Source organism: Ruditapes philippinarum, unplaced genomic scaffold (assembly GCF_026571515.1).
Source record: "Ruditapes philippinarum isolate M1 unplaced genomic scaffold, ASM2657151v2 ctg1892_1_1_1_1, whole genome shotgun sequence".
NCBI lineage: Eukaryota > Metazoa > Mollusca > Bivalvia > Venerida > Veneridae > Ruditapes > Ruditapes philippinarum.
In genome coordinates, this window is record NW_026867047.1 from 125793 (window position 1) to 150119 (window position 24327).

Genomic DNA, 24327 nt, shown 5'->3' on the forward strand with positions numbered 1-24327 from the left:
ATCTCCCTCAGTATTTAGAGTATTTCTCTTTGTAATACCTTTTTTCCTTTGGCCCGTGTCACATTGATGGAGAACAAGAAGTAATCCTTTAACTTCAAAATATTACAACTGACATCATAACATAAATAAACAATAAGACGGAATAATGTGACTGAAGTAGTTCCAATGTGTCACCGCATTAATAATATGTCTGAGGTCTATTGTGAAGCCTAGGAGACCAGACTGACTGACAGCTTGCCATTGTAGAAAATTGTAGACATAAGAAGATTTACAACAATTTTGGGGAGGTATAGGTTTCGCCTCGGTATTTCCAAACATGTTGTAGGGTAACATTGTCCTTGTTAAAGGAACGATTGCAAACAAAAGACATGTTGCGTATTTAATCATTGTCGGCGAAGATATTCTTTTAACGCTCATATTATTTCAAATGCTTGTATTTACATTTTTATAAGAATAGCCCTATAGATGTAGTATTACAAGGCAACTTATAATCACTTATTTTATGTGTTTTATGTGCACTCCTTTGGATGAGCTATGATTGTCGTTGTAAAACATAACCGATATCTGTAAAAATATATGCTAACCTCAAGATGACAAGGACATTAGAATATATCATTTTAATGGTTAATATGTATTCAAACATATTGTCATTTTGTATGTCTTTACAAACTAATGAAGTGTCTCAATATGTTTTGCTGCAGACTATTTCCGTGTATTGTATCCACTTAAGATACTTAAAGAAGCAGTCCGTGCTTAATTTTGCCGAGGTAAAGATCAATATTTTTAATGATATTGTTAAATTCTGTTTTTAGAATGCTAAAAAAAGAAAGAAAAAAGACAACAAGAAAAAAGAACACATGAAACAAGTTGTCATGCATCTGCTTCTTTTGGATGTTGTGCTCCTAGTAGCCAGAATGTTGTTGATAATCCTTTTCCCTGAAAATACAACGATTGTCCATAAGTTATTGATACAGCAGGAATTATCATTAGAAGCAGGTGACAATCCTAACTAGCATAATACACGTAATTGAAAGAGCATCAAAACTCTGGATTGTTTGATTTGTACAAGGGGTCGTTATCCCACCTGGAAAGAAATCAGATGTCGGGGTGGGGAGGGGGGGCTCGGAATCCCCCGAAAAGAAATCAGATGTCCGGGTGTTTTAATGTTCTTTGTTTTATTATCTTTGCAAAGAATAAAACACATTCATGGTTTTCACTATATGTAAACCCCATAACTATGTAACCAATCTGCAAGCATGTAAACATGACTACTCTGTATTCAACCCCTTCTCTGTCGTCACAATATGTAAACCCCATAAAAATGTAAACAATCTAAGAAAATGAAAGATTGACTTCCCGACAGGCAATGCAGTTACTGGAATACAATTATCATATAAATACCTGAACTCTAGTTAAGCCACTAAGAACGTATGGGTTCCTTCAGCTATGATACAACAAATACTGCAATGTCTGCTCGAACCTTTCCTTTTTGACAAATTACTTACGTAAGTAAGGAATTACCTATCAAATGTTTCTCTTACATCATTATTACAGGAATAATCCTTACAATTCGGAACCTCTTGCTCATTTTTCATGACAACCTCGGAGATTAAAAGTAGTTCTACCACGTAGCATTTGATGTTAACTAAGACAAAGGGTGTACTCATTGTCTAATTAGGAAGAATGTACTTATTTGACATTCATGGGAACGTTACAAATATCTCTGACAATCAGAATCATAGAGTATGTTTCGCTAATGCTAAACAATGTAATTGAACAAATATCTTTGACAGTCAGAAACATTGTCAGAGTGCCTATTGACATACAATGATAGAATAGCCCGCATTTATACAATTGGTATATTCGTGTGTTTTTTGTTGTTTTTTTTGTTTTTGTTTTTTTAAAAAAAACGCAATAAGTAATATCAAAATGAAAAATACAGAAAAACATTTATTTGTTTGAGAATAATCCAATATTTTTACAGACATGGAAGACAGCCGAAATCATACCTTAACATTTATGGTTCCTCTTTCTTCTATTATAAAATGCCCAAGTAAACTTAAAATGTTTTTTGTAGACTCACTCATCTGAATCTTCATTGCTAGAATTTTTAAGAGAAATCAATTACTTTGAGCCGCGTCACGACAAAACCAACATAATGGGTTTTTCGACCAGCATGGATCCATACTAGCCTGCGCATCCGCGCAGTCTGATCAGGATCAATGCTGTTCGCTTACCAAAATCTATAACAAATAGAGAAACTGATACATGTAGCGAACAGCATGGATCCTGATCAGACTGCGCGGATGCACAGGCTAGTCTGGATCCATGCTGGTCGCAAACCCATTATATTGGTTTTGTCGTGACGCGGCTCCTTTATTGGTTGGGTTTTACATTTAACTAAACACAATACAGGTAAAATTGTAACTTCCAAGCTTAGCCGATGGAGGAAGATTCATGTTGCACTGATTGAGAAGTATCTTCGATTAAATCTTAAGACGATATCTTTAAGCATTGTAACTTGTCGAGGACTTTCGTATTGACATGAGAACTTAGCTGAAAAAAGTATAATATTATAAGTAATGATATAAAAATATTTTTTTGAAAAACCCATTATAAACACAATTTCTTATACATTATTCTCATTCCATGTTTTAACATAAAAGACCATTGGTTACAAGCCGGACAGAAAAGCTGAAATAATATTATATGTTGATTAAAATAGTATGTATGAAAATAAATGGTAGTAAAATATCTGATACATTTCATGGCAAATACAGCAAAGCGTACACCGAATCCTTAATAAAACAGCATGAACAATAATGTGCTTACTCTTAGTTACATACATATTTAATGCATGATGGTTTTGATTTAAGTACAAACTAAGGTTTTACATAAGCAGTATTATAGTATGTAAGTGAAAGGCAAGATTTCTTTACATTCTCCCGTCGATTCCATTCGACTTGCAGTATTGACTGTGTCACCAAACAAACAATAACGTGGCATCTTCCTCCCAACAACCCCAGCACAAACAGGACCTGATTTATAACAACAAATAAATAACATTTAAAAGAGAAAAAAGAATCTAATTCATTTACGGCCAATATCTGGAAGAAATTTTGACCTGAAAAGTGGCGGGTAAAAAGACGGGACACAGTTTTCAGCAATAAATAAAACAGGCAAAGGAAAAGAACGCGATAATGAGGTGCCAACGACTAAATTATGTACAAATTTTGCTAGAGTCAGAGTAATATAATGATGTTATAATACTATACTATATATTTTATGATGTATTCTTTAAATGTTATTATAATGTCCTATAACTTAATAATATGTCTTACCTATAGAATTGATCAGGAAATGTGCCACGTGACATTATATATTATCAGTGTGTCAAAACCTAATTGCAATTTCAAAGAACGTTATAGAAAATCAATGAAAAATTTGCCAATGTAAAATCTTCTGTTAGTAAGACTCTAAAAGATTAGTAATTTAATATGAGCGACGTAGGAGTGACTGTAGCTGTTAAACCTGTGTAGTCTTTATCCATATTTATACGCGACATTTTCAGGACAAATTATGGGAAATAACTGTCAGAAATTTAAATTAAATTTAAATACAAGCATCCTTCATAGATGCAAAAGTTGGACAAATACCAATAAGGTTATTCACCGGAATGAATCCCAATGCGAGCTCTAAGTGGGGTATCTGGTTGGTGACGTATAGTAAATTTAGCAACATTACTGAGGATATCTAACGCCATTGTAGCAATATGTCGCGCATGCTCAATGCCATTTCTTTCCGGAAGTCCAGATACTACCATATAAGCGTCTCCGATAGTTTCAACCTTAAATAAAATTTGAAAATCAAATATGCCTAAAATGAGTTATCATGATGTTCGAGAAATATTTTGATTTGATGGGTAATGTAACGATTCGCCACAATTACTATTCATTACATAACAATTCGCCACAGTTAAATAACGATTCGCGAAGGCGTTAAATTACATTTAACTCTCAATTATTTGATTGTTATTTGGCAATTTGCATCTGAATTTTTAAAATTGTTGAATAACAAGTAAAACCAAGTTACAATAATGAGTCAGGTAAAAGCATTACGCCTCAGAATTATAGCTTGTTTTGAAAAAAATGTGTAAGAATAATATCAATAAACAAAAAAACAAAGTAATTTAAGACAGCAGATCAGAGGACACCTTTTATTCACATAAATACCATAATCTGTCAATATAAAGGGAAAGGAATACTTGACACAAAACCGCTGATTTGACTTGTTGACCGTACACTGCCTTGAAACACAATACTAGTACAATGCGTATTTCTTTTATAAGAATAATTAATTTATTTACTGTAAGTAACATATATCATGTTTTATTCAGATATACTCCCTGAAGTTTGAAATCACTTAAATAATGATCATTTATTTACCCCACTTCATTATGTTTCGGCAATAAATCCGTGCAGCTTCACGCGATACATGATTAAATAAATCACTTATCAGTGTGCTTTCGAGAGATACATACCTTGTAAACATCATAACTTTCGATGATTGTGTCAAAACACGTATACAAATCATTTAATAAATCTACAATCTGAAAATAAAACAAAATTATATATTTGTACACAAGAATGAAACATTTAGATTAAACATGATTATAAAAAGGAGGTTGATACATTCAACAATATTATCTAAAACTAAGTTGAATCTTTTCAACGTTTCAAATAAAGCTTCAAATTGCAATTTTACATACTCTTAAAGACATACACTTAGCTTGAACTCACATCAAATGTCAAATCTTCAATTCAAAATATAAAAATAGAGCAATTTAACGTTCTTTGATAGCAGGAATTAAACATCAAATGCAGAAATCTAACTCAACTCACATGCAGAAATTTAACTTACCTTAATATAGAAAACTCACTAACCTCAAATGCAGAACTCAGCGAAGCAATCGAAGTAAACCCAACAATATCAGAAAAATAGATGGTGACAGAATCAAATGCTTCTGGACAGACAGTATTTCCCACCCGTAACTGGTTGGCCACAGTTCTAAAAGAGGAACTGTCTCATAAAGTCAAAGTATCTAGAACAATAATGAATTTGGAATTATTATTTGTTAATATCTAATATATTAAGTATTCATTTGAAAATGTAGAGGCGGGGGGGGGTGGTCCGCCTAAACTCACTCTATTCCCTTCACAATTGCAATGTCACGTTTAGTCTTTACACTACGGTATCTACATTCTGCGGTAAATGAAGGCTGAAAACAAGACTGCGTCAAGTCATGCTTCCTAACTGATCAGGGGAAGTGACTACTGCATAATAAATGAAACGACTAAAATATCGCTCTTCGAGAAATCGGTTTTATTATTGTTACGCGTAAACATTTAGTTTCATAAAAACCTTACCATGAAAGATTAATGACACATTACTATTTCTAGGAAATGTTTGCAATGAACGGACATTTTACCCACTGCAACGTCTTTATAACAATATAAATTGAATGTATTCCAATGGTATGAACACGCTTTAACTTCGACCGTTTTTATCATGTTGAATATAAGCATAAATAAAACAAAATCAAAAAAAAAATCAATTAGGTAAGAAATAAAACAATTTTTCAAAACCTTTTACAACAAAAATATAAATAATTTGGATTTTTTTGCGAGTCAAAAAGGACAAAATGTTACTTTGGAAGAACTTGGTATAGAAGTTCTTCTGATTTTTTCTTCTCGTCAAGAAATGCCTGTGTCCTCTCTTCAACTAAGCCTTCCAAATTGTTAGCATACTGCTCCATACGCTTCAGCAAAACATCTAAAACATTTTCTGCTGGATTGATGTTCCTGTCATTGAATACATTAAATATTTTAATTTTAAATTATGAATTTTCGAAAGATAACAAATTCAATTTTACAACAATCGTACCTTAATAATAATGTGTTTTTATTTTCTGTATCAAATAAGCATTTAAGATAGAATATTATGTTAAGACTTTTAAGTACCTATTAATCATTCCATATATAAATTGAGAAAATAATCTATGTTTACAGAGTAAATTTTACCTATGATGCTCATAAGATGTAAAATAATAATAATCAAAACTGTCAAAATTAATATAGATATAAAAAAGTAGAAAAGAAATGCCAAACCGGTAATCAAATAAACAGTAACTGTTATGGAAGCTTAACCAATTTTAGTGGTTAAGAACTGAAACACTGCTGAAGACAGAACTGTTTTATTTTACAGTAAAGTTGTAAGATTGCCATCGAGATTCAATTTTATCCAATCACTATTATCTCTTTATTTTTAAATATCTCTCATTCGGTTATATATCAAACAGCTATCTACACTTTATATCGATCGTGCCAAAAAAAAAAAAAATAAAAAAATTCTTAGATACATAAAAAATAGTTTCGTCATTGACACTTCAAATAACAAATCTTAAATTTGTTTTATGGCTTGCCGTAGAGATGAGAGATGTTGCACTGTTACACTCGTATTTCTCATGAACAAACATTATTATTTACTGAGTCTCTAGTTTTAATATTATATTATTGTCACTGCTTCCGAGTGAAAAAAACATTTTCCAGATTTTAACTAGATTTATATTAATGCAAATTTTGTCAGAATTTTATTTTCATATAAACCTAACCTTTTGCGTTTTGCAATTTTTATCAGCTTCTTAATTTCGTAAAACGGTGGCCGATCTACGGGAGGATCTGACCAACATTGTTTGGCCAGTGCTGCAATATCGTTGCATGATTCAGAGTCAGTAAATGTTGGTCGTGTTGGGTGTTCACTTTGAAGTATCTTGTCGATTGTGTCTATAATAAAATAAAGCATGAATGGTTAAATGGTAGAAATGAAGAGTTCTTGATAACCATTACTTTTATGCTACTAGAAGTATTGCCTGGCACGTCAAAATAATTGTAACGGTATTTAAACTGTTAAGTTAATTTGGTTTGAACCTAGAATTTATAAAACAAAAATGCCGTCTTTCCCGTTGTAAATAATTCATTTCACAGAAAATTAAGACGCTTGTATCAATTTAATAACGTTATGTAAAAGAATGCTTGCATACGGAGCATGAGCTATATGAAGCATTTTTTTAAAATATCATAACCCCAGTTAAAAATTTCAATGTTTATTTGTTGCATATGAAAAATTGCAAAATAGTGATATACCATTTACTGAAGTATACCATTCTTCGTTGACGTAAGGTTCATTTCTTGTGCACATTTCATAAAGAACAATACCAAAGCTATACACATCACCCAATTGAGAATATTTTCTTGGCGGGTACGTGCGCACGTGCTCAGGTGCCATCCATAAAAGGCTCGGGGAATAAGCTAGTGAAAGTAAATAAAGTAAAAGAAGTCAACAACAGCATAAACAGCTTTAGGGAACCGATTGCTTTTCTTTTCAATTGATTTCACAATATTGTTTTTAAACTGAAAAAGGTAAGTGCATTTTTTTTAAATATGAGCAGCTACAAAATGTTTTCTATGACATGAAATATGTTGAATTACAGTTACAATTACAGAAACATATTATTACCAAATAACATATCATGCCATGTCAAGATATTTTGCTTTTTCATTTTAAATTAATTAATACACTTTGTAAGAATATAAGTATGCAACTGTTTTGCACTTTGTTGCAAATGACATAAAGTTCTTGGTATAAAAATTGGATTAAAGCTTGCAGTGGTACGCCATATTGTTTAAAACTTTAAAATAAAGTATTAACTCAGTTATTAACTATTTTCGAGATTTAACCTTGAGCTGTCCGTTCCACTCTTTCCCTTATGCTCTTTAAACCGAATCCGGTAATTTTAAGAACAAAGCGGCTGTCTATCACACAGTTGGAGCTGGTAAAAGCACCATGTGAAACAATTGGACTTGAGTGTAGGTAAATCATTCCCTGTAACAAAATTTTAAAAAAAGTTCCGTTGCATTTAATTTATGCATTTTAACAAATTATACAACACAAATATAATTAAGTATATTTATTATCTTTATTTTGTTTATATTACTTTCTTGTTTTGTTTGGCTTTACATAAACACATAAAAGGTCATATGGCTTCGCAAAACAGAAAAGACAATTTTGCTAACCTCGGGTGTTACACACGTTTTAACAGGTGTAATTGAAGTATTATTCAGGCCAGATTTCGTCTATATAATTTAAGTAACCAGTCAATAATATTTGTTACTGCATTCAAAATTGTAGCAAGGTATTATACGATGACAAAAAAAATACCTCCACTATATCATTAATAAGAGATATACGGAAATCCCAGTCTAGCTTGATCGATTCATTCAGCAACATCTCCTGTAGTAATAAATAAACTCTGTTGATCTCATTGGTAAAACGAAAGCTTCATTATTCTGTGACAATTTGGAAGTATAACTCTAGTTCTTTTGAATAAACAATGTGATACAAATTGTTATGAGATTCCATGGGCAAATGTTTAGACCTCATGTTACATAGTGCTAGACCACATGTTACAGAGTGCTGAGATCAGTTTAACTTTAGAGCCATGCTAGTCTTTAATGTTTTCAGAAAGGTATCATGTGGTCCTATGGTCGGATTGCACCTTTTGATCACCCCGTTTTAATTACATTCGCAAAACAGCAAAGTGACAAGAAAAGCATTGATGCAAAGCATCAAAGGGCGTCCATGCAAGAAATTCAGCAAGTGAAGATGAACTAGAAGACATCATTCTGATGACCAGATATTCTTATAAACTTTTAAATGGTTAATTGTTTTTTACCAGAATTGTATAATATTTATGAATGGGCGGACGAAAGACATTGTTCATCATGAACTTTGGTAGGCATGCTAGAGATAAGAATATTAATTTTTTTCCACAGGAACTTGAAAATCTACCAATATTAACGATAATATCCAAAATATACAGGTCTATAATATCCAAAGTGCAAATAAGTTGTTTCTCCAGTTCGTAATTTATAACTATAGCGCCACACGAATGACCGTTTCGTTAAACTAAAACTACTTTTTAAAATAAATTTTTGGACTTTCACAATGTTAAAGTCATTATTCTATTTATAGGTACAGCAATACATAATAACACACTGTGTACTATTACACAAAATCTGATTTCATTCCATAAGGGGCGTCGCGCTTCGGCGCGGACGCAAATTATAATTATGTAATGCACTGAATTAACATGAAAGGAAATAGACATTTCCGTTTTATCTAAACAACATGAATACAAAACAAATGAGGTCATCTTAAAAACAAGTAAAGTAAGTATCTCTGCTTGCACAGAGAGTGATAAACCTTTGCCATTACTTAAGATCCGTCCACTGTAAAGTACATCCGTCCAAGCTGACTAGGCTCTATACTATTGACCAAATTCAAATGTGTAATTGGAAGAAATTAAAGAGATTAAGTAATAAGCAATGCAAATAAACTAAAATAATTACCTGCAGACTTCCCCTTGAACAGAATTCTGTCAATATGATTATATTGTTTAAATCCGGGCAAATTCCAATAAGACGGGTGAGATTTGGGCTTGTAACGTCACGCATCTACGGAAAACCATGTCATTAATATTGGTTTGAATAAAATATAACATCTATATAAAGATTGTTGACAACGAATCAAATCAACTAATTAAATCATTGTTTGCTCAGAGACTATATTAATGCTATTTACACATGAAAGACATTGCACTTCAGTATTTTTACAAAATCAAGAAATTATACAAGCATGTACATGTATTCGAAAATCCTCGTCATTTTCCCCTATTCAAGACTTTGTAATGTGAAATAACAAAATTTTGTGAAACTAACGTTCAAATTGACTAGTATTTAATGCGGAAACAGGCAAAGCATTCCGAATGTTCACGAGCTTGTTTTTGTATTAATTTAAAATCACGTTTTTCAGTATTAAGTTTAGAACAAATTTAGAATATATATCAACGCAACGAGTTTTGCAATAATTTTGTAAACATTTTCTCAAAAGTACTTGTAAGTTTCGACATTGTTATAAGATCAAATTTGTGTAGCACAATGTTTTGAGCCAAAGCGTTTGCAAAACTTATTATTGTTGATAATGAAAATGTGCTGATATTAAAAAAAAAATAATTATCATCTATTTTGCAAAAATGAATAAGTGAGTTTAGATCGGAAATTGATTTTAAATCATAAATACAAATTTAATGAAGATTGCAAAACTGGTTGTGAAAAAAACGCAACACAATTATGTCATCGTAACGAGTTTTGCAATAAATAGTTTGTTGCAAAACCGGTTGTTACACACCTACCTGTTTAAGTTCTAGTAAAAGGCATCGGTCAACATTTAAAGTCTTTATGTTTGGTCGCTTTATGTGCACACGGGTACCCTATATATAAAAAAATAAATTTAAAACAGCATGTCTCCAGATTCATGCTACTTTTCATGAAAACTTTTGAAAACGAATTAAAAAGTAAAATATTATGAAATGAACAAAGAAAATAATTTTTACAACAATGTAAATAGCACTTGCAACCCATGTAAATTACCAAAAATTGAAGCCAAAATATGCAAAAATAGCCTTGACTGCTTGAGTAACCTATTTGAAATATGGTGAAAATACGACAAACGGCCATAAATCGCACAAAACATCAAAATTATTACTTTTATCTTGAATATTTTACGGGTCTCAAATCTCATTTTTTATTAAGCAACTTTATCAGTTAGTTTAATACACATTTTCATCAGACAGTGTTGCCGTATAAATAGCAACATTTATTCTAATGTAATCTCTTAAATATGATTATAACGCTAAGAGTCTTTGAAGTTTACTGTCTTTGTTTAGTACTTACGAATGCATTTAAATAACAATAATTAGTACAGTAAGTACCAAATTGTAAAGCAGGACAAATCTAATTTTACCATGCAAAAGAGGAAATAACAAAATGTTGCATAAAGTTAATTATGTCCATGACTAGCAGTGATAATGCAAGCAACAGTCCATGTTCCCTAGCACCGGCTTAAACAGATCGCGACATTTTAAAAAGAAAACAAAAGAAAGCAATTTAGAAATATACGAACATTTTTGCTCACAAGACAATAGGCAAAAGGACACTTTCTGTTCAATTAACAGTGGTGCATTGTCCCAAAGAATATCGTATAATAAGCGTGTTATCTAAACAAAGAGACCTAGTGCAGAACTACACAACGTGGAGTATTTGAGAGGAAATTTAACGTCATGTAACTTAACAAACCTTATATATGCTTGTACTCTGTAAATTTTGCTCAACAGCTGGTATTGACATTGATCTATTTCGCTGAAAGACAAGATAATCTAGTAAATAAAAAGGAAATATTTATTTAAGTAAGTTTAGGAAAGAAGCTTCAGTAAACATGTATTTGTTTTCTCCTCCATCTATTCATTAAGCCTTTATCTAATGATGTAATGCATTTACAATTCTTTGAATTTGAAACGGTTTATTAAATTTAATTGTTTTATTGATAACAAAATACAACAAAGATGCGCAACTATCCCAGCCGAATCAAATGCATTCATGCCAGACTATGCATGTGTACAAAGGCTAATGTTTTTTATTTGTTTGGGTCGTCAGACCAAACAAATAATGGTAGCGAAATTTCAGAACCTGATGCTGTTAATTGCAAATGCCGAAAGTAGTCCGCTTTTTTGAAGCGGTTACTTCCCTTTATATTTACACTAACGCCGAAAAATTCAGGGGAGATCACTGCGTAAAGATGGCCAAATGACAGGCGCATTAAGTGTCAAGCAAAATAGTTCCCGAATAGTCGAAGATTTCTAATATTGTTTTATTCTTTATAGATAAACATGCTTATAGTAAGCTCCATGATTATTTACATCTGTGTTAATCAACAGTTAGCGTCGAAATAATAAGGGTTACAAACCGTAATTTAGAATAAAGTGGTTTTCTTCAGGCCGTTAACATGTATCTTCACCGTGGCCGAGGGGTTTTGCGAGCTCGCTTAGGAAGCGAGAGGTCTGGAGTTCAAATCCCAGTTAAGGCAACTCATTTTTTTTCAAATTGTTTAAGTAAAATAAACATTGAATTGAAAATCAGTGTTGCAATAAGTCCTATAGCCAATTTACTACAATTAAAACGCTGGAAAGCATTAGTGGCAATATACAAAAACAAATTGGTTTATGATCTCACAACCTTCACCTTTCTGACATTCTGAGACCGACCGAAACAAATTCAGCGCCTTCTGTGCTTTGATTTTTATTCTGGTAGGTCATTCATTAATCATAGATTCTTCGGCGTGGTCGCGAGAAATGAATGGTACAGCTCTCCTACTTGGAATGTTATAGAGGCTGCGGCCATTTTTATGAATTTTCCTAATTCATTGACAATAATAAATATATTATCAGTATTCTAATCAGCTTGAATATTTTCAATCATTTTTCGTCAATTTTATGAATGATTTTCTTTTAATGCTATTTTTCTACAAAAGTATAAAACATACAGATACTATATTTAAACAAACTTGTGCAAAACAAATGTTGAATGAATTAATAACAGATATTTACCCTGCTTCCGAAAGACTGCATTGATTGTATTGTATAAGTTTGAATATCTTCTGCTTTGACTTTCCACCAAAGACTGTGTATTGCGACTTCAAGTTTTTGACGCCTAGTATATCAAAAGTAATATAGGGATTATCGATCAAGGAGCAGGACGTGAAGTGGTTGCACACTTGGTTCAAGCGAGAAAATTGTTGCAAACTTGACAAAAGGGCTATTGAGTCATAAATATTTACATATTTAAGACGTAACTTTAAAAGAAAGACAAAACAACGGATTTCGGAAGGATATTTCTGAACATATGCACGTCCAAATTAGAAAAAAAATCTAATTAACTATCGGAAACAAAGTTTCAAAATTTATCAGATATTTGAGATTTTTGAGTAAGTACTTCCTCCCAGTTATTATTTCACATTGCTGGTAAATTTAATTAATTATCTAGTGAATAGCTTATTCAACACAAGACACCAAATTAAAAGAATCCATTCTTTATGTTTAGTGTTTATAATAGAATATTATTATTGATGGGTCCAATTACAAATTTCAAAATTTTTGTTATAATTTTGCATATTTATAAAAAAAGTTATAAATGTGCAGGAGAAATATGCTAGTGTAGGGCTCATTTACTGAAACACAACAGCTTCGTTAAAAAACATATCTTGCAGTGTTTCCTTGATTTAAACATTAAAATGGTATGACATAACTCCAAAATATCCTAAGCAAGTAAAAGCAGTTTTTCTTCGTCTGATTATCTTTTCTTAAATTTACGCCCTTGGAGTTTTGTTCTTGCGTTTTCCTGCAAATAGACTCATATGGCTTGACATCATATTATAATATAATAATTATATTAATATATAGTCTCGTATACATGGCTGCTGGCAATTTAAGAAGAAATCACACTTTTTCCTCTTAAAAGGAAAAAATATGATAAACAAGATCAACAAGGAAAGGCGGCGTTCAATGAACGCAACCCCCACCCGACCCAGTAACAAGAGCCAGTGGCAAGTAGCCCAGGAGACCCCAAACAAAAACAGGACAGGGCACAAGGCAGAGCACGGGCAGGCTAACCACTAAAATCATCAGCAACTGATAAGGAACTAAAAGAAAACAAATAAATGATTGAATAATAGGCCCATAAAGTCAAAGGGCACAAGGGAAGGGGACAGGAGACCCGCGGAAGGGAGGGGATAAATAAAATAAATAAAAAGTAGGGACAAAGGGGAAGTTATAATAAAGTTTGCTGTATTATTCATTCGTTATAAAGATGCCTGACAGGTTATAAGGCGGTTATAAATGGTTGTTTGCAATATAAACCTCACCTAACAACCGTTTATATAGCGCTATATGACTTGTCAACAATCTTTATAACTAATAATATGAACCGGAAAATTAGCTTGCATATTTTATTAATACTTACCTATAAATTACATAGCCTACTACAAGAATGATAAATATTCCGCAACTCAGACATATTGCGACAACGGTAGACTCTTTCAATCCTGTAAGGTAGAAAGATCTTAGATTAAATAAGATAAATATAAATCAGTATAAAAATAACAGACACATTATTTTTAAAAAGTTTTAATTAAAATGTCGTAAGTTCAATGGATTTATCTACAATGTTTTTCGTTTTTCATTTAACGTCGGTCTTTGTCATTTTTACTTTCAGAAAACTAATTTTACCATCGTCTTACACTCTTAAGGGAACTTTGAAATGTAATTTTGAATCGCAACGAAAATACTTTATATGTATTTTAGTGTATTTCAGAATTTAGAAGCTAACAAATTTTATGTATATAAAAAATCAATATATAAATTCTAGATACATTAATATCAATAATAATTAATATTATTCTTTACTCAAACAGCTGATGTAAATGGATATATAAGGTTGAAATATTCGATCTCATTTTGTAACAAATTCCATTTTTAGTTATATATCACTTTTACTCATATTTTACTTTGTAGCAAAATATCATTTGGAGGAAGACTTTCCATATAATTTTTGAGGTTTGTTCGGTATGTAATGTGCATTGTGTAACCACAGTGCTCGGTTTCATAAATATTGATACGCCTGAATAGCTCTATTCAATCGTTCAAAATGGCATAAATACCAGCCTTCAGTTAAACACAGTTTATTGTTATTCCGCATTATCTGCAATGTTTGATTATTGTTCACTAATCATGTGTCCAAAGTGAAGGTAGGACAATTTTCGTATACAGACAAAGTCTACAATGTAAAATGGTGAACGGACAATTTGCAATTACACTTTCAAGTCTATGATTTAAGGACTAATATCAATAAAATCAAATATCATAACCAAAATACAATTGATCTGGTTGTCGGTACAAGTCAGTGTGTCAGGTCTACCCAAATCTGTGTAATGTGACACGTCTCATTACTGAATTCAAAATGATCACAAGTATAGCAAAAAGGATTTGACGGTTTGAGTCGAATGCTTTTGAAATATCCTACAATGCATATCATATATATCGGGCAACCCTCTATAGTTTAGATCGATAATCGAAATATCAAGAATCTTTTAAAAACACAAATTAAGCGAACAAAGGTGAAAATTTTATTCTTTTGAAACGAATGAAATTTAAAAAAAAATAGATGTATTACATTTTCACTATATGATATCATATTAAAATAAGGCCGACAAAATCAACAAAATGACCGACCGACTGCCATATCAGTTGGACGTTAATTGATATATTGTATTAGTTACAAGCAACAATAACAGTTACAATTGATAAACCTTATAAAGGTAGTACTAACGGAAGGTCAAACAAAGCTCGCCACGAAAACCGCATACTGGCTTATTTCTTGGAGGAGAACCGGAACCTGGCCAATGTATGGTAATATTTTGGATCATTTCTAGGTTTCTTTTCCAGCCAAGATACTGGTACACTACCTAAAAGTATAACATAAATTGAATATAACAATTAAAACCTTGTTAAAATGTCTAAAATCTGTTTTTTTTTGCGAGGCCAACATTTCGATAAAATTTGAATGTCTGAGTAATTGTTGAGATTAATTTTTCGCAAACTTTATACGATACTTAGATTATGTCATCATTGACAACATTTAATCTTTTGCTAAATTTTCTGATTTTACTGTGTGTACATTGAAATGTTTCATTATTTGATGAACCGACCATCAAGCCCCCGACATGCTATTATTTTTTATTCTGTCTCGGCCTTCTAGTTTTGGTAGTTTTCTGTTTCAGTTTCCGAGATTGTACTCATTGCCAATATTATAGCTGAATATTTATTTAATTTAAGGACTCTTGTTAACTTGAAGTGATTAAGTGTTTTGCTAATGTTTACGTTTAAACCACTTATTTTCCATTCAACCCTGCATTCTTCACGTGATCAATTATAAAAAAACAAACATTATAAAACATAAGTTAAATTGTTAGACTTTTAAAGAGAAGCGCGCAATAACATTTTAAACGATATTGATAACATTAAAATAATTAAGTTAAAATGTTGAGTCGGACATGAATGTGTGCAGTCACATCATGGAGAAAATAGTTTTAATTTTTAAATACTGGTAGAAATAAAAAAATTGTCAGTGACAGTGTTATACAACAAACACCTATTCCAAGTTTTTGAACACATCTGTCGATGTATCTAAATTCTGAAACAAACGTCATGCTAATATTTATATAAGTTCTGCTAAAGTCGGTGCTACGGTGCGTGAATGGTCGATCACATTTTGTAAACAGACTCATTCAAACTGTCTTGGCTACATTTTCTTCTTTGTCGTTGTTGGAATTCTTTGGAATATGCATATTACCTTCTTTACAAAAATTGTAATGTCATTCTTTAGAAAATATATCTTGTCATTATCATCATTCGATATAACACAGCCAAAATACATTGACAAACGGCAAAATCACTTTTTATATAAAACGTTGCAGTGTCGAGAAATATACCATGGTTTTATTACACTTAAACTGGCAATTTTATGTATATGATATTGTTTACCAAATAATAACTAATATTCAATACGACAGGAAATAATTCTAAAACATGCAGATCCCACGAGAGATGAGAAAACAAAACAATTAGCTAAGTGATGATTGCTGTATCGTTGTAATCAGTCATATTGAGATCATGGTGATGACGTATAAACCGACAACTTTCCAACAGCCATAAATCTTTCCGACAGGTAAGGATATTATATTAACTAAATGCCTACATATTTGTAAAATATTACGAATTTCAGATCACGTTAAGGGCAGTATTAATAAAGGTATCAACACCAACTACCATATAGCTGCTCAAGCCGGTACTAGGGGGCGTGAGGGATGTTGCACATATTCGTTACCCCTCATGTACAGACTCAATCAAACCGAGTCTGCAATTTTCATGTTGTGATTAATGGTTTCGAGGGATCACTTTGTTTCCAGATTTCTGTCATATATACAAAGTATGAAATTTAGAAAGATAAATTTAAAACATAAAAATTATCTATAAAAACATTATTTAAAGCATACAAAGATCTCTTTCGAGAAATAAATTGGAACACTGATTTATTAAAAGCAATGTAAAGAAGACACTAAGATATTTCAAGCAATGAAGTGGCGCGTCTGATTTATTAAAAGCAATGAAAACTAGGCCCATATTTCAATATTTGTAAATTAAAAGTAGATAAGACATTTTTTTATAGAAAAATGAGGATTTGAAAACCAATTAGTGAAGACTAACACCAATAATTTATCCTAACCATCACTTGTTCGTTAATTATTTCCCGAACCATCACGTGCTCTTTAATTAGTACACACTCAGGAGATAGGTGTATAGTATTATTGCGTGTTAATATTTAATATCTTTCTATTCTATAACAGTAAGGGATTGTCTGTATTGCAAACATGCTGGATCAAGTTTTCATTTTATTGTGAACATCATTTTATAAAACTGACGACAGGTTGTGTTAATGGAAAATTGCTGTAGAGCTAATATTATGTTCCCAAGCGGGTCATTACAGCTGTGCAGTTTAAATGACGAACCATATATACATATCCATATAATTAAATCTCCTTGACATTTGTTATCATCATTATCATTAATTTCAATTCTTCAAGCTGTATTTTATAACATGAATGCTTTATTACTTCCAATGAAAAACATAAAATGAGACATCAAGTACTGCAAATTTGTGAAAAATAAGCAAATCACTATTTTTCACTATTTTTCAATTTTCAACAATCGTTTACCTTTTGTAAATGTCAAACATTTAAAATTTCTTAAACATTATACTGGTGATTATACATCACCGTCAATATTCAGTAACGCAGGAATCTTCAAATAACCGTAAAGGTATAAAGATGTATCCACCCTAAGCTTGACAGTTTAATAAATACGATTTTTAAAAACCACTTTGCATTCTATTGACAAGCAATACCATTATGCTTTTGTGTTTTATGTGAAAGTATGGCCATATGGGGCATGATTGCAACATTCTTTACTACAAAATATATCAATGTTTCTTTATACACATGGAAACGTCACATTATCATTTAATAATATTATATAGAGGATATTTGTTTGTTTGTGTGTAAGATGAAATTTTATTTCATCGAGTGGGCTTTAAAAACAGTATTCTCACGAGTGGTGTAGCCACGAGTGAGAATACTGTTTTTAAAGTTCACGAGATGAAATAAAATTACATCTTACACAACAAACAAACAAATTTTCTTTTTATTTTATGCTTAAAAACAAGTTAAAACGAAATTTCCTTAATATTTACGTTAATATTAAAATCTGTTTTCCCCATTTAGAGTCTCAAAAAAGTCGAATTTCTCATTAAATACAAGAAGTCATGGGCTGAAAAATAAGTTCCATAATCAACTTTAAATGGTGGCGATAGTGTTCATTTTGTTAAAAAAATATGTCTGATCGCTTGTTTAAATAATAAAAACAAACAATTCTAGTAGGAGAAAAAGTCCAACCATCCATCCATATTTCTGTTACTGACTGCGAATTTATATTAGATCTGGCTATGTTAAATGTAAGCGGCCGCCATTTTTAAAGTTGTGTATTTCACTGGATGAAAATAATTGTGTTTGATTCAGAGGGATATCATTTGGATTTGTTAGTCATACACCTTTTTAAAAGAAAGACAACTTATTTCAGGATTGTAACAGACAATAAATAAGTGTTGACAGATGTGTAAACATTCAAAAAAGTGGATAGGAAATTGAAGAACTCGGAAGCCTTACGTCACGAACGCTGGGTTGTTTACATATTCTTCGACTGAAAGCTGCCAATGCTTTTCAAGTTTTCATAAAGCATACGGCAGTTATTGCTCGTAGGATACTTAAATATTCCCAAATGTCATCAAGAGCAGTATTGCATGTGGAAGGAATGTATTTTTCAGACTGTTAAAATGAAACAAAAAATTAAAGAGACGATATTTGGTGATTGGTAACTTGAATGAATAGAAGTAACTTACTGTAAGTTTTCTTCTTTTTATTACTTGTGACATATAAGTTATTTATCAATTTCTGCTTTGCTTTTATTTAAACAGCCTGACATTGTCGGAATAGTCAGAAAAATAAAATTGAGGTGCCGCATGGGGAAAATCTTAAAAAAGTAGTTTCGTCATTGAAAAGTGTGAAATTATATTTTGATAATTTTCACTGTGAAATTATCAAATATAATTTTCACGGATAAATCAGTAATCCACTGAAAAGCATAAAATAAAGTTATCATTACATCATCATAAATCTAATAAAAACATCTTGTTTATGTCATATAATCCTGCATAATCAATACAGCTATAATGTATTATCTATATAATCATATTTCTGATACAGTATAATTTTGAAATCAAACTCACGATAAATTCTCCAGTTTCAGGGACCATGTCTAGAACCGTGTAATCTATTACTCTGTCGCCATTACTATTAATGTAGAAAGGTCCACCAATTCCTATAAAAGGACAATATAAAAACATTTATGAACAGACGGGGAGCAATTAATCTTTACACGAGAACCGCATATTTGAAAATTGATATCAATTACGGGAACTAAAGGATATATTTTATTTACCATGATATGTTTTGTTCCACATTTCTTGAACAATCGCTTTGCCGTCACGAGGATCTCTATTGGCAACCAAACATTCAATTAAGGCATAAATGTAGAGAATAAATGAGTCGTAAATACCGTATGTATACACCATAACCTGACAAGAAACCAAATATATTTTATATTTTTTATAACAGTGGAACAAATTAATTTAATCTTAACTATTGAAAAAAAAACATACGAGTATATCTCATATTTAAATCACATATGTTTATTTAACCTTTTTGCCAGCGTATTTGAATGCATGGAGTAATTAATACGCCGAAGAATTTTTTCTCGTGAAATTGTTGACATTAAATCGAATACAATTAATCTTTTAACTGAAAATGTCATTACGAGTATATGATGTTTTTTTATATTGATTCACAGTTCTATTTAAACGAAACGAGAAGAAGTTTTAATGAAAGTTGAAATACAATGTACCTCAAAACCTTGTTTCCATGTATAGTTATATTCTGTGAAAGCTCGCTTTTTCATTTCTTCCTCAAACCTTACAAACTCAGTATTTGTTGGCCTCCGAGGTCTTATTACGAGTAAAGATTCATACCCTCTCCTGACGTCCTGAAATATAGTCTTTGTTCAGAAAAAGCATATCTGTAAAACATTTCTGTCATCATTTGTTTAATTTGGCACAGAAGTATATTATGTGAGCCAAGATATAAAATAATAGTTCCCTTAAAATGAGTTATGGCTTTAAGACTGATCTGAAAGGAAATGTTCAATCTATAAACGACATCTGCAGGGCAATCATTTTGTTGTACTACAATAGAAACAATCCTTTCCAAAGTAAAAACAGTGTTGCTTTGTTTTATATCTAAAATTTGTTGAATACCTGATTATTTGGAGAATTTTCCCTGTACCAAGTATATTCTCCAAATGTTGAAGAGCCATGTCCTTCAAACATATAAATCAGTGCATACTCGCCAGGCAAAAGTCCAGACTTTCCAGCAACAAGCACCAACTCCCTCAAAACGTCACCGTGACAAAATATTAGGAACACTAAATAACAAGAAATCTTATTTTAATGATATTAAATTTAGAATGACACTGTAAATTTTTTCGATGAACTGCTTCATCAAGGAATGTTATGTTTATTCTAATTTGATATATTGCTGAAATTAATGTTTATAGTCAGCCAAATAACTCATAACACAGGAGAAGCGGGAATAGTCTTTACTCTGTTTACTCTGCTGGAACCAAAAAAAAAGAAAAAAAGAAAGATTTTTTGACATCAGTATAGTGTAAAGCCAGTGTCTGCATATCCGTGAAGTGTTACCAGACTCTATACTTTCGGTAGCTGAGTTCTTGTACTTCGATATTAAAACTTTCAAACAGGTTAAAAGATAAAATAACCATTAATTAAGACAGTGTGATAATTATGTCCTTAGAAAATAATGATGTGAACAGATATGTTACATTTCGACAAGTAATATTATATTAAATAGTTACATTGATACAAGTTCAATGATAAGAGGACATCGTGAAAAATTGACAATATTGATATATAGATTGTTTACCTCTTGCATGTCCCATAGCTTTATCAAATGCAGACACTAATTCTTTATTAAGGTCGTCAGCTTTTGCATCAAAAGGTGCAGCAAATGCTGTTATATGCGTAGTCTCTTGATTAAATGTTTCCTGATAACAAAATAAAAATAAAAAGAGCAACACGAATTTCATTCAAGATCACAAGACATGCTTCAGAATTTTATAATTCTTCAAAAATTATCACTGATGCCAACAAAATAAGTTGTTTTAGTGCTCGATGAACATAGATTCCTTTGTTTGGTTAATGATCATTATTATTATTATTATTATTATTATTATTATTATTATTATTATCATTATTATTATTATTCAGATAAGCTATAAACTGTTTCATTATATTTTCTTCCTTTACAAATAATTTTATCAAGATTCTTGTATTATTTTCTTCCCTAGCATAATTATTGTTTTATTATAGATTTTTATTTTCTTTCCTAACAAATAACTTAATTGTTATGAATTTCTTGCATATTCTTTCCCATAAATAATCTTGAAAATTAATAAATTCTTGTATTTTATTTTTTGCAAATGATTTTATTATCATGAATTCTCGTATTTTCTTCCCTCTTCTGTCACAAAAAAAAAATTGTTATGGATTCTTTTTTATTTATTTTTCTTCTCTTAAAAATAATTTTGTTAATGATTACTTGTATTATTGTCTCCCCTCACAAATAATTTTCGTTATGGTTTCTTGTATTTTCGATCCTAACAAATAATTTCATTATGGATTCTTGTATGTTCTTCACGTACAAATAATGTAATTATGAATTTAATTTCATTATTGATACAGGAACATTGTGTCGGGACTTTGAGTTTGACATGCTCCTTCAAAATAGAAACATCAAGATCGATGGATCGTTATCAAAACGTTAAAAAATTCAGTGCGTTTGTTCGTCTGTTTATACATAGATTCTTCATTTCAACCTTTATTTTTTGCAAAGATCTGTAATCTTGAGCAACAGACATTTGCTAAATATTACCCTATATTGATCAGAATCTCTTTTTCAGAAGTATTTCTTTGTGTCAGTAAGTAAAGATGTTTCAGATGTACTGCGCGAGTCAGTAACCTAAACTGGTGTTACTTGTAGGACATTATACATTATAGGACATTAAAATATCAACCCGGTATAATTGTTTACTCGCTAAGATTAAAATAACTAATTGTCATCATGATTTATTAATCATATTTTGTTAAAAACATTAATATGTGTTCACAAAGATCAAAACTGTTGAACAAGTGTACGTTGCCCTTACGATATCTAGCAACAATGGCACACCGGGAAGCCAAGTAAAAAAGAAAAGAAAAACGATTAAGGGCGGAAAATTATTGAAAGTTTATAACTCTTTTTCTTTTGTTTTCCTATTTTCATTATAAAAAGCATCTATCATGTGATTTGAGATATCATAATATTAACGTTGATATTACCATGAGTGTGACATACTTTATTTGAAATACAAGTCAGATATACATGATAAATGTTATATCATTCCATCGGTGGTTGTGATAATACGTGACAATAATAATATGTTTTCTGAAATTGTATTTGTTTTGCAATAAACATTTTTTATAGATTAATGTAAAGTCATACTTTACCATTCATTTCATAATTGTTAGACGCTCCTAAATAATAAAGCTCTTTTAAGAAGTCTTTATTTTCAAATAAAAGTATGCAAGCTTTCCTACGAAAGTCAAAACGCCTTATTTACATAGACTGGAATTCAAACAATCTGATTTATATCAATTTATGAAATTATGTAGACAGTTGGGAATATTTTAATGGGAATTGCGTTCATTTATTCCAACACATTAACTAAGTAAACTAAGCAACTATTATTGTACTTTTGTATTCGATAAAATCTAAGTCGCTATTTAGAGGAAGTATAACAAAAACACGTGTTTTACTGATCTCTTCTCTTTTTGAACTACCAGAAGATTGTCTTGTGTTTACAGACTACCTTTAATTTAATTAATTTAGTCATATAGCTCTATATTAAATTTCAAGCTTTATAGATAACAATGTACTCTTAGTGTTACGCACAAAAATAAGACGGTCACAATGGAAAATCAGGCATAATGAAAATAACTGAAAATTAAAAGCCTATAGACCATTGCTTACATAAAATAAAGGATGAAATTACCATAATACCAGTGTTTCTGCTTTTAAACTTAACAGAGCTAACTGAGCTACTATAACTTGTATACATAGAATTCTCTTCTTTGCATTTAAAAATAATGAAAAGAATATAAAAATATGAGGAAAAAAATGGTAATTAAAAATCTGAAAATGTGCAAAAACAAAATAACCTGCAAATTTGCCCCAGTCATATTGTGCACAACCTTTGATATGTCGTAAATAATTGCAACATTTGTCCATCCAAATTCATCCAATACCTCAATGTAAACCTGTGTATGCGCGTTCACAGTGAGGCCAGTGCGTGTCAACATCGAAAAAACATTTTTGTTGCCAAGGAATTCATCCGAACCGCTGTATGTAATATGAGGAATGTTCCATGACACCGCCATTCTAGATACTGGTTCAACGGCCAAGGAACAACCTAATAACAAAACAAACATCTATATACAAAACACATGAAAAGAAATTGAACGAAATGAGAGGTTCAAAAAAGGTCAATCTTGTTCAATTATGCTCACACATGATACCGCCATTCTAGATACTGGTTCAACGGCCAGGGAACAACCTATCAACGAAACTAATATTTGAATAAAAAGCATATACAAAATGAGATTTTACGAAACGGGAGGTTCTAAAAAGGTCAATCTTGTTGAATAATGCTCACACATGACATCACAAGATCCTGATCAAACAGCTAAGGAATACTAGTAATCTATCAACGAAACACACATTTGAAAAAAAGCAGATTAAAAAAAAGACATTTCACGAAACGGGAGGTTCAAAAAAGGTCAATCTTGTTGAGTTATGCTTACACATGACACTACTATTCTAGATACTGGTTCAACAGCTTAGGGACAACCTATTAATGAAACAAACATTTGAGAAAAGCAGATTAAAAAAGAGAGAGATTTCACGATACAAGAGGTTCAGAAAAGGTCAACCTTGTTGGATTGTGCTCTCAAATGATATTGACGCTGCTTAAAGAAATTG

General features: G+C 31.2%; 1 protein-coding gene across 1 annotated transcript; it reads right to left on the reverse strand.

Moving 5' to 3' along the window:
- Positions 1-525: 525 nt before the first annotated feature.
- On the reverse strand, positions 526-23778 carry LOC132734640 (atrial natriuretic peptide receptor 1-like). Its single transcript, XM_060721431.1, has 23 exons — positions 23508-23778; positions 21175-21301; positions 20490-20656; positions 20081-20218; positions 19619-19754; positions 19407-19498; positions 15336-15471; positions 13971-14052; positions 12560-12662; positions 11253-11315; positions 10310-10387; positions 9468-9572; positions 8278-8349; positions 7797-7941; positions 7203-7367; positions 6671-6842; positions 5709-5861; positions 4944-5067; positions 4541-4609; positions 3673-3847; positions 2940-3038; positions 2010-2101; positions 526-936 (listed from the first exon to the last, which is right to left on the reverse strand). The coding sequence occupies exons 1-23, from the start codon at positions 23775-23777 to the stop codon at positions 871-873; spliced, it is 2829 nt and encodes a 942-aa protein (XP_060577414.1). The 5' UTR covers position 23778; the 3' UTR covers positions 526-870.
- Between the last annotated feature and the right edge of the window lie 549 nt (positions 23779-24327).

Bases quoted from the DNA above. Each gene is read 5' to 3' on its own strand.
- LOC132734640 (XM_060721431.1), bottom strand. From the start codon at position 23,777: ATGTTTGTTTTGTTATTAGGTTGTTCCTTGGCCGTTGAACCAGTATCT. The intron at 20,219-20,489 runs GTATTCAACAAA...ACTATATTTCAG, and splicing joins AAAATTCTCCAAATAATCAG to GACGTCAGGAGAGGGTATGA. The intron at 6,843-7,202 runs GTATATCACTAT...ATTTTATTATAG, and splicing joins ATGGTATACTTCAGTAAATG to ACACAATCGACAAGATACTT.